This window comes from Lytechinus pictus, chromosome 10 (assembly GCF_037042905.1).
Source record: "Lytechinus pictus isolate F3 Inbred chromosome 10, Lp3.0, whole genome shotgun sequence".
Lineage (NCBI taxonomy): Eukaryota > Metazoa > Echinodermata > Echinoidea > Temnopleuroida > Toxopneustidae > Lytechinus > Lytechinus pictus.
In genome coordinates, this window is record NC_087254.1 from 29,465,209 (window position 1) to 29,483,505 (window position 18,297).

The 18,297-nt window shown below is 34.4% G+C and overlaps 1 protein-coding gene across 1 annotated transcript; it reads left to right on the top strand.

Annotated features, from left to right (window-relative positions):
• The first annotated feature begins 1,798 nt into the window (after window positions 1-1,798).
• LOC129269437 (uncharacterized) lies at window positions 1,799-17,544 on the top strand. Its single transcript, XM_054906938.2, has 7 exons — window positions 1,799-2,468; window positions 6,940-7,128; window positions 10,335-10,426; window positions 11,204-11,306; window positions 12,241-12,316; window positions 12,664-12,776; window positions 13,238-17,544. The coding sequence occupies exons 1-7, from the start codon at window positions 2,400-2,402 to the stop codon at window positions 13,361-13,363; spliced, it is 768 nt and encodes a 255-aa protein (XP_054762913.2). The 5' UTR covers window positions 1,799-2,399; the 3' UTR covers window positions 13,364-17,544.
• The last annotated feature ends 753 nt before the right edge of the window (window positions 17,545-18,297 follow it).

Sequence of the window (18,297 nt, forward strand, 5' to 3'; positions counted from 1 at the left end):
AAAAAAGAATAAATAAAGGAAAAGAAGAATATGCATCCATCATGAATATATTTATTCCGCAATATATTATGGCGCAGTCACATTTCTCCTACGGTTGCCTTACGTTACGTCAAAAACAGCCGTTTTACTTTTCATATTTTTTTGTAGGCCTAACCAGCTAATACGGAATATTGGTGGTTTGGTTAATAATGAATAAAACGGCTGTTTTCGACTCGCCGAACGGCCGCCGTAGGGGAAATGTGACTGCAGCATAAGGAACGTAATGATGGGAGGGGGGTACATGGTTATACGTACGGGCAGGGGTCGGACGCGGGACAAAGTGCCCTAATAGGCGGATAACGGTATTTAGATTTATATGTTTGCAATGACTTTTTACATTTTGTCTTCAGCATCATTTCAAGTATTATATCGCCTAGTAAGCAGCAGTTTTTCAGAAAGTCGATCACCCCCACAAAAGTTGATTTGAATAAAAAATAATAAAAAAATCAAATATTTCATCAAAGTCGGATGTAAAATTAAAAAAAGTTATGACATTTCAAAATTTCGCTTAAATTCCACACCCAAGGGGAAATAAAAGAAATTATAGGAGACAAAGTAATAAAACGAATGGAAACAATGAAATGTGTTATTTGCTGAATATAATATCATATGGAAAAATCTATCACATATAATTAGAATTTATTTTCAATAGGCATTTTTTTCCAGCTCGCTTCGCTCACTGGTTACTTTTACAAATTTTCCCACATTGCTGTGTTGTGCCACCTCAAAATATTTGGTTCATTACGCAACTGGGTTGAATAAATGTGTTGATAAAAGCTATACCCGCCGCAATAGCGGCAATCTCCGAGGTCTAAAAAGGCTTTGATGATAACAAGAAGTTCCGGGGGATCCTCCCCGGACCCCAACCGCATAGCACTGCCGTATATGATTATGGATGGGTTGGGCAATGGCCCTGAAAAGTTCTACAACCAAGAACAAAAAAAGGAGGAAAGAAAAGCAAAAGAAAAGTGTATACATGATTTTATTTACTGAATACAGGCCTAATGTCAAAAAATATCTCAAAGTTAGATTCTGATGAAAAGGTTATTTTTTCTCGCTCGCTTATGTCAAAATCTATCACAAAATTGGATTTTTGTAATAAAAACGTCAAAATTTTTGCTCGCTTCGCTCGCTCACATTTTTTAATCAAAAGATAATTCTACCCGCTAAGCAATATCTGGCCCTCTAAAAATGTTCGCCTAATTGCACCATTATGCCTGTTCATACCATGATATAACCGGGAAATTGTTGGCTCTTGCCCCCCTGGCCACCGACCCATGTTGCGTCACTGCCCCCCCCCTAAAAAAACAAATCAGAGCGCTTTGTGAAACGGGCTCATTCATGATTTCGATTGGTATAGGCTATAGTGTACGTACACCTGAAAAGGGAGCATGAGTCTAATCATGGAGCTACTAAACGGAGCTCCATGGTCTAATAATATATAGGCCTATGCATGATTATATCTAAATGTCTATAGGGGTCCATCATTTTATAAATATAGGGGAACAGCTAGCCAAAGTTGGAGCCGTTGCATTGTTCTGTCAAGAAAAAATATAGGGCCTATATACGCATCAAAACGGACGCAAAAATAAGCTCCCCAAAAATTACAACTTCGAATTGGAAAGGGGAAACAAGTGGGTCACCACACAGAAGCAATTGGCAAAAAAGAAAGAAGATAAAATGGTCGCATGTTATTATTATTAGTTAACGATCACTCCCGGTAGCGCACGGGGTAGCGCATAGGCAAATATGACTGGTCGCCATTATACCCAACAACTCCCATAGAAGCCAGTACCGATCCTCCCTCCCCAGTAAAAAAAAACAAAAAAAAGGGATCATGCATGCGGGCCGGGGGGGGCAGGGGGCCCTCTGATCGGGATCATGCAACCCTTGTATGCAACCCTTGTATTGGATCAAGAAGACAAAATCCAGGCTCAGTCCTATCTTGCGCGCCCGGCGGGACACCGACATTTCCGCTCTCGTTTCTTGACAAGTTGAATACAACGCAAAATACTAGTACGAATGAATACTAGTATTCTCGATTTCCTGAGGTCATTCGCATGTCTTGTTCACGATCACTCAATCCAGTTTGAGCCTGTACGCTTGAGTACATAGCAAGCACAGACGTTGTCGGATCCACACGTCGCCAGCGCTCATCAGATGCAGATCAGTCTCAGTGCGTATAAAGAGCTGTTGCACGGTGGAATATAATTCTTCTGAAATTCGATGTTCTACAAATCCATCAGTTGTATTTCACTCATATTGTAATAGGATGTAGACCAGGCTTTATTGTCACATCGACTGGACCAGGGTGACTGGATCACTTTGATTTTTGGTGGATTTAATAATAATTCTTATTCATGATGGGCAAAAATCGCAGAAGAATATGTCTATTTGACATGGACGGGACAATAACACACACTCGAATGGTAAGCATATATCTTACAATACTGGATTTCATGTTTTAATAATTCAATTCGAATATAATTTTATATTCACTAGTTTAAACGGATGATAGAAATAATGATGCTTACATTAATTATGTCTATAAATATAATTAATTTCGATTGATTTGCTTTTCAATTCACATATATACGATTACGATGTTATCGTGCTTTTAATAATATTTTGCATGTTTTATTTTTTATTTGAATTTTCATTATCCCTGTGTGAGAGTATTCCTTTTACCATGATTGTAAATTACTTCATGACAATGGAATTTTTCCGTCGAGTTTTACTGACAATCGGCACCTGGCACCAGAACCTTGCCCTTTGGGGCCGAGCTCGAGCTATAGTCCAGGATAGGCCCCATAGAAACTTGACCAAACCTTGTTTTTTTATATATACAATATTTTTTGATGGTTTCTTGTCAATTCGAGGGTGCTGATTACGAATCTGGATGATGCCACTCGTGTAACCTTGAGCATTTTCCGCAAATTGGCAAAATCCAATATGGCCGCCAAAATATGCAGATTACCCATGAAAATCCTAAAATTGTCCGCACATTGGCTATGAAATGCATGAAATCGTGTGGCAGGAGTGAAATACTCTCTGAAAAAATAATTTTTGACAAAATATTTATTTTCCTGATATTCAAAATGGCCGTCATAGGCCATTGTATGCTCTATTATGTACTATATGAATAGGGAAAACTAATTTTCACAAAAATTAGAACTAAACCGCAAAAAAAATCGCGATGTATGAAAGAAGTAATATATGCAAATCATTACTAACGAGATATATCATTTATTATGTCATATATGGGGATATTGCTTTATTTTGATATCTAAAATAGCCGCCACTGGCCCAAAGAGTATGTACAATGGCAATGGCCGGGGCCAAAAAAAATGACGAGAGTGCATGAGCACTAAAATGCATATTATTAAGATAAACGAGTGGAATGCTGACTAAAAACATCATTGCCATCATTACCATTAATATGCCATTTATGTGATAAATGAAGTATTTTGACATTCAAAATGGCCGCCAGCCATAGGCCCTATATTTATCATGTACAATGCGAATGGACAAACTAATTTTCACAAGAGTGAGAATTATAAAATGCATATTACTGTGATATACGAGTAAAAATATTGTCTTAAACATGATTTCTAACTAAATACATCACATATTGGTCGTGGAGGTAATAAATGCTGTACTTTGAAATCCAAAATGGCTGCCATAGGTCCTAAAAGTATTGTGTACATTGTAACATGGGACATATAACTTTGACAGAATTTGGCTTTGCTTGACTCTAAATATTGCATATAATTGTGAATTGTGAATTGTGAAAGGGCGAAATATTGTCTAAAACCATGGTTTCTACCGAGATATATCATATCATGTGTAATTAAGTTGATAAATGCTGCATTTTTAAATTGAAAATGGCCATCATAGGCCCTTATCGTAAAATATACAATTTGAGTGGAGATAAACAATGTTCACAAAATGGGCATATGGCAGCCATTTTGAATGTTGAAATACAGTTTTTATCATCTAAATTGCATAAGATATGATATATTTTGTTATAAATCATGTTTTCAGACAATATTTTACTCATACATCACCATTTAGCCAAACAAAGCCAAACTCTGTTGAAATAATTTGTTCCCATTCACATTGTGCATAATACCATAAGGGCCTGTAGCGGCCATTTTGACTTTCCAATAACAGTATTTATCACCTAACTGGCAGATTAAATGATATATCTTAATAGAAATTATGCTTTCAGACAATATTTTACTCATTTATCACTATTACGTGCATTTATGGTGCTCACTCCTGTGAATATTGGTTTCCTACTTTGCATTGTACGTAATAATGTTAATGTCTATGGCGGCCATTTTGAAAGTCAAAATACAGTATTTAACACAAACTTGAAACCTGAATGTTATATTTCGTTAGAAAATATGTTTTTAGACAGTATCCCATTAATTTATCACATATATATGCATTTTAGTGCTCTCTCTTGTGATTTATTTGCTCCTCTTTCTCATTGTGCATAATACTTTTAGGGCCTTTGGCAGCCATTTTGAATATCAAAATAAAACATTCATCACATACATGGCATATTAATAATATATTTTGTGAACAATTATGTTTTTAGTCTGTATTCAACTCGTTTAATCTTAATAATATGCATTTTAGTGATCACTCTTGTGAATTTTTTGGCCCCCATTGCCATTGTACGCAATACTGTTTGGGCCAGTGGCGGCTATTTTAGATATCAAAATACAGAAATGTTCCCATATATGATATAATAAATGATATATCTCGTTAGTAATGATGATTTGCATATATTACTTCGTTCATACATCGCGATTTTTGCACTTTAGTGCTAATTTTTGTGAAAATTAGTTTTCCCTATTCATATTGTACATAATAGAGTATACAAGGGCCTTTGGCGGCCATTTTGAATATCAGGAAAATAAATATTTTGTCAAAAGTTATTTTTTCAGAGACTATTTCACTCCTGCCACACATTTTCATGCATTTCATAGCCAATGTGTGGACAATTTTAGGATTTTCATGGGTAATTTGCATATTTTGGCGGCCATATTGGATTTTGCCAATTTGCGGAAAATGCTCAAGGTTACACGAGTGGCATCATTCAGATTCGGAATCAGCACCCTCGAATTGACAAGAAACCATCAAAAAATATTGTATATATAAAAAAACAAGGTTATGCCTCTTCTATCCTGGACTACTACTAGCATTTTCGCACGTAGACCTTGTTAATACTACAGTACCATTGGTTAGTATACTCCTCGCTGCCATGCATGCCATGGCTGTGGCCGTGGACGGTGGTGATGCAATACAGTTCGGGAGTTCCCGCTCTCAATAAATCAATAATCTTGAATGGGTAGGGGAGGACACAATATAACCCTCGTTTCTACATTTCTACATTTCGAAGGGTATTTTCACATTTCAAATGTCTGAGCTGCGTTATATGCTTAATGCTTGTGCCTGTTGGCTTAATTGGTGTCAGTCCCGGATTTGGGCGCACAAACAATGTCGTAAATTTCCATTCCAAAAACATTGCGGTTTACCACCGGGCGACCGGTGATTTGATTGGCGGAATGCGGAGGTATATGGAGGGTGTGTCAATGACGTCACAATAACAATACGTGTTTGACTTTGTAGTGACATTCAGCTATCGGTGACTATGATAAATATGTACACAGGAGTAGAATGGGGCCCGGCGGCCTGGGGAATTAAAAGGAATAAGGGAATCGGATATTTGATCATTGTCATTGGTGGTAACGTTCCTTTTGGATCATAGCAAGTATAATAAATTATAGGCATATTCTCCAGAATTTGTTTATGCAGTTTGCCTACGTGGCAAGGGGGGGGGGCAGAATATGAAAGGTAATGACCCGGGGGTAGTGACTGAGTGTATGGCTATGCCTAGACTTGTTTATAGCTAGTTATAAAAGGGCGGCGTGCGTCATTCATTATAGCTAGGCTACATCAATAATAACTAATGGGGATTTGAAGTTCTGCATGGAGTAAAGGGCTGTAGGAGTAAAGGGCTGTAACAGTAAATGAGGAAATAACTCAGAGAATAGGAAATGAATGGACAGTTTGAATACCGGGAAAGCAACTGTTTTATTACGTCACAACTCTGCATTATCATTTCCTGAAACGATACAAGAGTACGGATTTTGGGTCAAAATATATATTCGCATCGTTAAATAACATTAAAAAGGTGTATTACAGGCCTATGTTATTTTTTTTAAAGAATAATAATCTAGACAATTATAGACATACCCACATCTCACCTGCTCTTAGTATTATACCCTTATCATCAACATCTTCTCAATCTTCTTCTTGTTCTTCTTTTTCTTCTTCTCTTCACCAAATTCTTCTCCATCATCTTCTCCTCCTCCTTCTTCTTCTCCTTCTTCTTCTTCTTATTATTATTATTGTCATTGTTCCTCTTCTTCTTTCCTCCTCCTCCACCATGCACCACCTTCTTTTTTCTTCCTTCTTTTTTTTTCTTCTTATTGTTTTCTTCTTCTTTCTCCATCGTCTTGACATTGAAGCATGTTACTCAGATATGAGAAAATGTCTTTGCATGAATATCAACGGTTTGATAGACATTATTTTCAAATGAATAATAGAAATTTGGCATTAAAACAAATTAGTAAATGAACATTATATTTCAATATAATTTGATCATACATGACAATTTCATTCAGCTAAAAATTATTCATATATAAGAATTGAAATTGAATTTCAAATACTATTGAGATATAATAATTGACCGACTGAAATTGAAAAATAAAACAATTGAATTATTAATTACCGTACTAAAAGCATAATGATAAATGATCAATGCATGGAAATGATTGAAATGAAAATATGAGGCTTTTTTTTTTCATTTCATAATCGAATCAGACGATAGAGCCCGAAATGGTTGATGTCCTGTTGGAGCTTCAGACTGACATTCCAATCGGTTTGATCACCGGCTCAGACATCAAGAGTGTGGAAGATCAACTCGGTCACGATCTCCTTCAGATATTCGATTACGTCTTCGTAGAGAACGGCATGGTGGCGTATCAGAAGGGACAGGTCTTTGCTAAAAAGGTCAGTAACCATGGAAACTATGACATCTCTAAGTTCAGATGTCTCTTTAAAGAATTAAAGACAACTTTTCACCTGCATGTACAAGTCTTCGATCTTCCCGAATTTTTGGGTGTCTGTTATTTTCATCTGATTTTATTTTCCTATCATCTCTCTTTTATTATTTTATTTCTCTTTCCCTCTCCCCTTTACCTATATTCTCGGCCCCTCCTATTTGCTATATTTTGGATTTATATAACGCCAAATCTACTCTGTAGAGTGCCCAAGGTGCTATTTAAAAATGAAATGAAGAAGAAGGGAAAACAAATGTTTTTATGTATTTTTCGAAAGTTTCAGAAGTTAAATATTTTTAAAGACTTCAGGAAGACTGTTCTGTAACTTAGAGGATGATTGGACAAAGGACCTTTTCCCAGGATTTGGAAACGTGATGGGTAACAAGAGAACTGCAAGTGGAGGAATGTAAGGATCTTGAAGGGATGTAGCTTTTAATTAATGAAATGAGGTACTTCATGGGGCAACTACCATGTACACAATGGAAAGTTAACAACGAAATCTTAAAAATATATCTTATTATCTATCTACCGTTGGAAATACATCTAAGCTCTTGAGCGTTCATGGGTTTATCCTGTCAAGCTGTATGAATCACTTACCGTTATATAAACTTGGCAAATAAAATCAAATCAAATATCTCCGAGGCCTATATCTTTATCCATTTGTCCATCCATGCCTCTTTTTTTCATTTCCCCCACATCTTCATACGCCTATCCATGTGTCGTATCCATTAAATGTCCATCTTTCAATCCATCTATCATAAGTATCACCGTCTCACAGTATTTTTTAAACTTCTTTCAGGCAATCACATTGGTCTCCATTTTACACAAAGAATAAACATGGCATCTCCAAACATATATATATTTTACTTGATATTTGTCCTTTTTCCGCTGTGTCATTATTTCATAAGTATAAGGTTGGGAGATAGAAGGCGACGTTCAAGGATCTACTTGGGAAATTTATCATGAAGTAGATCCTTGAAAGTCGCCATGCAGCTACCTAGGCTCGGGTGCAGATCTGAGGGGATCACTTAGGGCATGTACCAATCGTTGAAAAAAAAAGAATTTTACCTCCCTTTTTCTGACAGTTAATGTTCCCTTTTATGTGATGTATTTTTGCTTTTTTACTTGCTTACAAAATGCTGAGCAATCTGTCGGCTGACCATCCCCACCGTTTGTGGATTCCTGGATCTGCCCTTGCCGATCTAAAGATAATGTTTGTATAATTGAATTTTCCAAAGATGTCAAAGTCACTTGTTTAAAAGCTTGGTCCACTTGCATAAAAGTTACTATTATAATGGTAACTTTGCCATACAATGGTAACTTTCCTGAAGTCCTTGAGTTTGATTGGCTGTGTAACTTTTATGCAACGGGGCCCTGATGCCTTAAATTTCAGTATTATCCCGTTAATATGCCTACATATTAATATAACTTTGAGAACAATTTTGAAACAAAGTGCACCTTTCTGTGGGTTATGTCTTCAATTGATATAATAGCCTACATGTAGGCTAATTTTACAAAATATGGGAAACATATGTGTTTTTCTCAGATCTGAGAAAGATGGTTTTACTTCCTTTTAGAAATAAACAATCCATACTAACCATGTCATTGTAACCTTGGCTGTCTTGAACGTTCTCAAGATATTTTTGTTAACTTTACTCCTAATTGGCGTTGGTCTGTCACTCTGTGCCTCAGACCTTAAATCTAATATTCCAGTCCTCCCTTGTTAAATGATGAAAGCCTTGAATAAACTGACTTTAATTTCTTTCATTGTGCCTTTGCTTTATTATTAGTGTTTTTTTTTCAATTGATAATTATCATTGTTATCATAATTCATAGGGGCCTAAGGTATTTGATACCACTGACCATCATGTTCTGTTACAAAAACTTGAATATTATGGAATAATATTAATGATAATAAGATGACTATTTTTTTTAACTAATTTTTTTTAATGTACCTGTTTGGCTAATTGGAAACGTGATTACTGAAATATGAATGTATTGAGTAGTGAATTTGTGTGTTATTTAAGTGTGCCTTCATAACAATAGGCCTACTACATGGCTTAGAATGTTGAATTATGGTTAAGAACTTGACCAGATATGAGTTGTTGAGGACTCCAGTCGGGCTATTAAGGCTGCTGGTTCTTTAAACTTTTCTTTTGGTCCTTCCCGGGTCATTTCCACATTTTTATTTTCTGGTTGTGTAATGATTCTGTTTATGTACATTATATATATGTTTCTTTTTACATGTTTGGCTTAAATAAATGAATATTGAATTATTATTTACCATCATCATCATCATCATCATCACCATAATCATCATGAACATCATCATCATCATCATCATTTAGATAAGATACAAAAACTTCAAAATAAATATGCCAGAATGCTTTTGAAAAAAAATTATAATATATCACAAATTTCTTTGTTGCAGTCACTGAAGTGGCAATCAGTAGATCAGCGTATAAAATATCAGTATTGTGTTCTTGTATATAAAATAATGAATGATTTAGTTCCAAATTATTTAAAACCTTTAGTATGTAAACGGCCCGTGAAATACAGGACACGGTATTCTTTACGATGCCCCCTTCAGCTTCCCAAAGCTAGAATTGAACATAAAAGAAAATCTTTCGCATATGTCGGACCCAAATTATTTAATGCACTTCCTTCAAATTTACAAGTTTGTACCTCCTTGTTAGTTTTTAAAAAATTATGCAAAGCCTTTCATACGAATTGATAAAGAGCGAAATGATATTCCATTGATTTACAATGCTATGTATGTTTAAATTGTCACTTCCCACTCTATATTTTGGTGTTAATTGTTTTTGATGTTAGATATTTTGTATTTTTGATGTTGTTTGTTGTTGTTCATAGTTATCTTGACATGTATTTTAAACTGCAGGGCGCCTTTGTAAAGCAGTTTTAAGAACTGAACAGGCCTACCCTGCAGTATAAAATAAATAAAACAAAATAAATAAATAAATAAATAAATAAATAAATCATCATCGTCATCATCGTTATCATCATCATCATCATCACCATAATCATGAACATCATCATCATCATCACCATGATCATCATTAACATCATCATCACATCACTGTAATCGTTTTTATCATAAGGCCCATTTATTCATTTTGCAATTTGTTTCTCTTTTAGAATATGTCTGAGCAAATTGGAGAGGAAAAATTACAAGAGGTCATCAACTTCGTGCTACATTATCTGGCTGACTTACATCTCCCGATCAAAAGGTATGTAGATCTACATTCATATTGCCTTGTTATTTGACGCAATAGCTTTTAAGAATTCACTCCAATAAATCTTCTTATTGTTATATGCCACTGAGTTTGATACAGTATCCTATTAACTATTATTTGACTAACGGTGCACTTTAAAATCACAGAACAATCGAGTCAGTGAACCAGTTGTGTTGTTCTGTGAATGATTTTAGGGATACGGTGCGTGGAAGAAGGATGAATGCAAAGGATTACTGTATTATTTATGTTTTGCTGTTGTTACTGTTGGGGATAGGGGCACTAGAAATGTACTTAAATTGAGGCATCAGTACAGATTTGTCAAATTTATGCACCATTTTCAGGTATTAATTTCTTTCCTCCCCCCTTCACTGATCTCATATCTGCATGTCAAAGTTTTTGCTTTATTTTTGCATAATTTTATTCATGTTTGTATTCTTATACATAGATTTTTTATATACATTTAGCATATGACACAGAATGTTTGGTGACCTCCTGATCTAGTATGTAGCAAAGGCATAATTTTATTTTATTGGAAGTTGTTAATAGCAATTCTTTGAAAGGCAAGGCCCTGATTTTATGTTTATTATATTTATGATTTTATTTTATTTCAAATACCCCATGATATTCACCTTTCAAACTTCAGCCTTTCCTTCCTCATAGATGGGAACTGTTCAGTTGTGTACCATATATGGATATGTTTTTTTTTCATTGATACGTAATGGTGCCAGGAGAGTTTAATTTAATTTTGGTTAATTTATTTCTGTTTTGCAGAGGATGTTTTGTGGAATGTCGAACGGGTATGATCAATATTTGCCCTATGGGACGATGCAACTCAACACTTGAGGACAGAAGGATATTTTGTGAATATGACAAGGTATGGTTAAAGAAAAGTGAGCTTATAGTTTCAGTAAATACTGATTTGATTTCATAATAAAGTCTGTAAAAAAACAAAATTTTGATTATCACTATTATAGAAGATTGAGATTTGGTACAGTGACATAAACTGAACTTTGTGAAATCATGAAATCTAAGCTAAAAAAATAATCACACTGAAGATCACCAACACTGATAATTACTTGTATTTTTATTGTTTGGAAAAACCCCAATATTTATTTGCTAATTCCTAAGCAATTATGCGATTTCTTCCAGAACACTTTAGCATATTTTTTCTCATTCATACATTTAGACACTTAGGTGATTAATTTTATTGATTTCTGTATGAACTCACTTTGAAATTTGTTCAAATTTTTTGCACGATTGGTATTTATTTTTAATGGTGGCATTGTTAGGCAACAAATATTTGAGGGTGTCAACCCTCTGGATAGGGTACACGTTTTACCATTGAGAGCGAGCAGCAATAGAGGGTGAAATATAAATAAAACAAATGTAATTACTAATGATTTTTGGTATGAATTTGGCTTGTTAAAAGTAAAACAGGTCAGTTATAAACAAAAATTGATGAATATTAATGTAAAAATATTAATTTTGTTTTTCTGGGAAGGGATGGGCAGTAATCTCCAATACCCCCAAACAGTACACCACTGTTTACTGTGATATTATTTGTGGTTGGTACATCTATTTGTGTGTGGTTGTTCTGCTCAGGATATCTTTTATTGCAAGGATGTGGGCATATGAGTCATCGGAATTGAAATGATTCCATTGAAATTATGATTTTTTTTTATAAAGAATAATTTTCACTCTTTATATTTGTATTACTTTTTATGTTCATTATGGTATTGATGGTGGTGATGATGATGATAGTGATTATAATATTTCTTACAAAACACTTTCCTCTTTTTTTTCTGTAGAAACACAAAGTCAGAGAGAAGATGGTAAAAACACTCCGGGAGAGATTTTCTTCCAGTGGGCTTAAATTTTCTATAGGTAAGGTTCTTCATCTAGTAATCTACTTGTATTTCTACTGTAGCCATTGAAAAAAAAAATTTTACCCACTTCTTCAGTTTACTTACTTCCTACTATGTATTATAAATTTATAAACTATTCTACATGTGTATTTCCATTTCATTTTTATGAAAATTTGTTAAAAGCAAGTTCTTTTTTACTTCCCACCTCAATGGGCCCAAGAAATAATTTATGATGCAATAAAAGTTATGCATTATATCTGACATGTTTGTTTTTGTTAATAGTATACTTTGTTTGATCTTTTCCCCTGAAGTCTGTTATAAATGCATCATGGCACTGACTAGTACTCTCCTCATATCATTTTATAGGAGGGCAAACAAGCTTTGATGTGTACCCGATGGGATGGGATAAGACCTTCTGTTTGCAATACTTGGATCAAGAGTATGAAGAGATATACTTCTTTGGCGATAGAACATCAAAGGTAGGCCGATAGGCATTAATACACCCTTATTCATGCAGAGTCAAATTCAATCGCTTGGAGTCAAAGTGGCTAATTTTTTGTGTTGCTGTGGCCCAGATTGATTGATTTGATTCCCAGTAGGTGCAACACCGTTGTGAGTAATTTTTTTTAAATTCCATCTCTTGGTTTTGATTTAATACAACTTACTAATTAATCCTTGTGGTTGACATAATGCAATACAACGTAACAAAATTGTTATTGATTAGAAATACAGTATACCATAGACACCCATTGGTATACATGTATCTACCCCCCCCCCCCCTTAAAAAAAAGTTAAAGATAATTTTTAAAATCATATTTCAAGCATGAGACTATATCATTCTATTCAAATTGTTTATATTTACATCAGATATCATGATTGTCTTTCTGCTGATAGGTTTTCAAATATCTGTATTTTTTCTCCATTTATTTATTTTTTCAAGGATGGCAATGACTACGAGATCTTTCACGATAGCAGGACTATCAGCCACACTGTAACCAGTCCGGAACACACCAAGCAACTCTTACAACAACTGTTCTTCAGTCAGCAACCAAACACAGACTCATGAGTGTCATCTGACTGTCTTGGGACTACTTTTACAGCATCAGTACTCTGTGTAGGACTGGCACGAGACTTGCCAATTCGTGTCCAGATCGAAACGCTTCCACTGCCTGGCTCCCTGGATGACTGAAAGTTGGTCAGGAAGCAGGCACAGTGTCCAAATACCACAGATGGGAGGATTACGCAGCTCCTGTCAATTGCTCTTCAGACAGTTTTTCTTTTCTGCAAAACCAATCCTTGGAAATTATACGTTAACTAATTACTAAAGTAAGCCAGAGTCATACAGCTTGGCCAATTTCAACACGTGGTTGCATAGAACAGTAGTCATCACTCTTGAGGTTATGGATGTAGAATTGAGCCATGCTGATCTTTTTATAAAGCTTGGACACTTCATCATCAGACTCCAGCACCTCTCAGCCAGGTTGGCTTTGTAAGAATCAAACAATAGTTTTAATCAGTCCAGTCTAGGATAGCTTGCTTTTCTATGAGCAATTTGTCTCTTTTGTTTATCCAGGTTCTCCACCAATTATCTCCAATAGCTCCATGGTGTTGTTATATAATCGTCCAAACAGTATTGATTTTTGCTATTCTGTAAAACCAATCATGGGCAAAATGGTGGAACATATGAACAATACAAGTCGTGCTTCATGAAAAAGCATGCTAATTCTAAGCACAATTCAGGAAAAGTATACCGAATACATGTATCTATGAAAGAGCTTTAATAGGCCTGTGTTCATGTCCAGTCTATTATGTGTACCAAGCAAATGATTTTTTTTCCAAGCAGTAATTAGAAAAAAAATTGTTGTAGGTGCCTGGTTTTTCACTGATATTTCTAAATAGGTGAAATACCTACACCTGGGGAGCGTTTCAGCAATATTTTCATCCGACAAGTTGTCAGATCTGACATCTTTCCATGATTTTGATTGGCAGAGAGGCACTGTTCCTATGGTAACTGTCGGCTAAAATGGGACTTGTCGGATAAAACGGCCGACAAGTCCTTTCATGAAACGCCACCCTGAAGTGGACGAGAAATCCTAAAAATCAAACATGTTTTTTTTTTCTTAATTTTTTTTTTTTTAATGAGTACACTTTTCATTCATAATAATCCTTCAATTTGGGTACAGGTTTATCAGCTTCAGTTTTGGCTAGTGGATACTAAATATCACAATTCAAACAAGGCTCTGTACAGGAACCACCTGGCTCTCTTAAGCAACATATTAAACTAAAATTAATTGAATCAATATACCTCTATCTTCCCAGGGACATGGCCAGCCGTATGAGCTATTTTTATACATAACAATAAATGGTATGAAATCATTTGTTCGGTGTTTGTTAAGGTATTTATGACCATACCATTTAGAGAAAGAGAAATAAATCGTGAAGCATGGCCTTTCAAGTTTATGTGAATATTATTTTCAAACCAAAGTGATGAAATCATATTCATTAAAAATATATATACCTAAGATCGAAGAGGCTTTTTGATGTCATCATGGCATATAGTATCTACATGTACATGATATATTTGAAATTTGTATGAAATATACACAACATTGCCATTTTGAAACAAAAATGATAATTCAGTCAGCCCTCCCTCAGATGAAGTGGGAATATTTGGTCAAATTAGAAAAATAGTATCAGGCTCAACCTTTCAGTATTTTCGATGAACATTGATTTAGCTGGATAATTTGATATGATGTATCTATTTTTATCATGATATACTTGTTCATTCTTGTATTAATTAATTGTAGTCTGTAACAGTTATTCCAGATTTTCAAACCCTCTTTTATATATTTTCTGTAGATTTTTTTCTGATTACGAGACAGATTTTACTAATGGTTTTTATTATGCAGTTTTCTAGCTACAGCTCATTTCTTTTATCGATCCAAAGGGTGTGACCAAATTTTATTGACACTTAGTGTTTAAGCTTCACATTTACTGTCTTACAACACATTACCATACATTTCCATTGAATGACCTTTGTAAATATAAAGTTATTTCATAATCTGAAATTGACAGAGTTTGTATATTTGAATATTTAAGTTCTATATTTTGTGGCCTTTGAAAAATATTTTGGTGTTATTAGCAAGTGTTTCTGTAATTTTTTTAAATAGGAAATTCTGGTAGCAGTGCTAGAAATACATGGCAAAAATATGAATCACATTTCAGATTCAGCTGAATTTATTTCACATCTCTTTAAAAATACATAAATATAAATAAAATTTCACTGTCATACTTTCAGTAGAAAGATATGTTATCCTTGGGTGAAGTTTCTGCTGGTCAGACTTTTGACTGCCTGATTGAGAAAATAAGTTTCTAACAGTCAACCATATAATATTAGGTTCTTTTCTTGCACATATCGCTGCCTGAGCTTCTTGGGTGTAAAGCTGTCCAAATAGAACATTGTATTGATACTACCTTTCAAAATTGCTTCCATTCCATTTGATGGCAAGGCAAACAATTTTTTGTTATGTATTGAATGATTAAACCATTATAATCCAAGAAATTCTAGATCACACATTGGCGTTGAAACAAAAAGAATGGATATTAAAAAATTAAGATATATTTAAACTGCCATTGCTAGATTCATATACAGTGAAATCTGCTTTAGTGACCACTGGACAGACTGACTGGATATAAAGACCACAGATTTGGTTTTCCTAGAGGTTTTTGTTATTGAAACCTGTCTGAAAGGACCACCTGCACAAAGAGTTATTTCCCTTGTCTAGTGTTTATAATATACAGATTTCACTCTGTTTAGAAAATTAATAAGTAGGTTGGTTAAACTGTTTTAAAAAAATGCAGAGCTATTTCATTCTTCTACATGTTTACATACAATATATATATGCCTACTTTATTTATTAGCTTCAAGAATAATTGGCATTTCACTAGATAGTGGAATATCTGTATACTATCCAGTAAAGGACCAATTTGGTTTTGGTGTGTGAGGCATTTCAATGCAATAATAGTGTGTTGTATTAATTTATTTTTTTCTATTAAGCCTAGATTTTAAGGAGAATTCTATTTTTCTTTTCTTCAATATGAAGTGTTTATAGACAAACTGTCAATACAAAATGCCAGTAATGGAACAGATATCTTGCTATACACATAATTCATTGCCATAGTATTTTAGTTGGGTATAATTGGTTTTGCATATGTACTGCATGAAACATACCTCTGTTAATTCCTTTTAATTGCAACATATGTTGTATTTTGTTCATTATTGTTATTTCCAAACTGCACTTCTCTCAAAGAATGAGAGGAAGATATGAGATACGCCTGCTCATGTACATATACAAGTTCTGAGTATGTTACAATAAATGCTATTGTATTTTGATGGGTTTTATGATGCCCATGTAGATTAATCATTCCATACCAGATGGTATTCCTCATAAAAACGATATGTAATTTATTGAGGAGTATCTGTCAAAGAGAAACAATAATTCAAAATTTTGAGTTGATATTTCAAATTATTGCCCCATGTATCAAGATCGATAGAAATAATTCAAACACCGTTTTATGCCCAGAAAAATCAAATGCCTATTTCACTACCCTTCTAGAGATGTTCTTATTTTCATAATTTTTTAATTCAATGACGGTTAACTTCCCCCTTTTACTGCTGAATTTCATTCATTATGACACTGCATATCATTGTGTTACTTGTGCATATGAAAAATGTTTTTTTTTAGTTACATAGTGGTAGTTTTTATACTTTGCTTAAACAAGATTATTTATATTTTGTTTATAATGGGGGAAATCCATTCACCTTCATTCTAAAAGTGGATTAACAATTGCTTAGCTGGCAGGAGAAATTAAATGAACAGCAAACCATGAAAAAAGATAAACTTGGTGATTCTACATCAAAAGATGTTGGAAACAAAACCATTGTTACATCCAGTATCCATGTTGCACGTTGTAACCTCAATCCATTCTTAGTGGTTTGCATATATATTGAGTAAAAATATATTTGAACCGCACTCTTGATACTTATCTAAATAATTCAAGCACAAGCGATTCTCTCAATATGAGATTAAAATCTTTATTTTGTCAAGGAATTTATGCTGGTGGTTGTAGAATGAATGTATATATGCATAGATCTATATGTATACCCTAAAGAAGGGTATGCCATATCAATGTTTTATAACAAGAATATTTTTACATGAATTAAAATCAGAAATAGGTAAAATTAAACCTGTTTTGCATGGCTATATTATCAATTTGTGAAAAGAGTTACAATGATGGAAACTGGAATGTTGGAGACCAGCACAGTGTAAATCCCAAGTCCCTGCTCAGGATGGGGGGGGGGGGGGGTGGGCATACATTTTCTGATAGTGATAACTAAAAAAAAAAAAGCCCCCCCCCCCTCCCTCAGGTATACTAGTGTTGGAGAGTAAGACACTAATGAAAATAATGAGGATGACGACGATGATGAGGACAATGATGATAGTAGTGGTGGTGATGATGATTGTGATTACAATTATGAGGGTGGTGCTGGGCCTGAATAAAGATGATGAAATTGATAATACAAAATTCTCACAGCATACAATGTCCCTATGCACTTCCCTTCATCCATCCACCCACTCATTCATCCAACCATCCATCTATCCACTAATTCATCCATCCATCTTCCCACCCACCCTTTGTCTATCCATCCATCAATTATTCATTATTCATACCAGACAATTTTGTTGTTTGCTTTGTGGGGGCAGGGTGGGTATGGTTACTTACCACAACCTACTGCCTTCATCTAATATATTCCATAAGCTTTAACATTGCAGAGCATTTCCAAGGTGGAAATCGTCCCAAGCATCTTATGTAATTTTCCCCCTGATTCAATATTTATCCATTCATTTACATATTAATTACTTAATTGATTACCTATTTCTGTGTAATATTTTTCATGTCAGACTGGAACATTTTGAAAGAAATCATTAAAATACAATA

Coding starts and splice junctions, on each gene's coding strand:
- LOC129269437 (XM_054906938.2), top strand. CDS start 2,400: ATGATGGGCAAAAATCGCAGAAGAATATGTCTATTTGACATGGACGGG. Junction 7,129..10,334: donor GACAGGTCTTTGCTAAAAAG/GTCAGTAACCAT, acceptor TTTCTCTTTTAG/AATATGTCTGAGCAAATTGG. Junction 12,317..12,663: donor TGGGCTTAAATTTTCTATAG/GTAAGGTTCTTC, acceptor ATCATTTTATAG/GAGGGCAAACAAGCTTTGAT.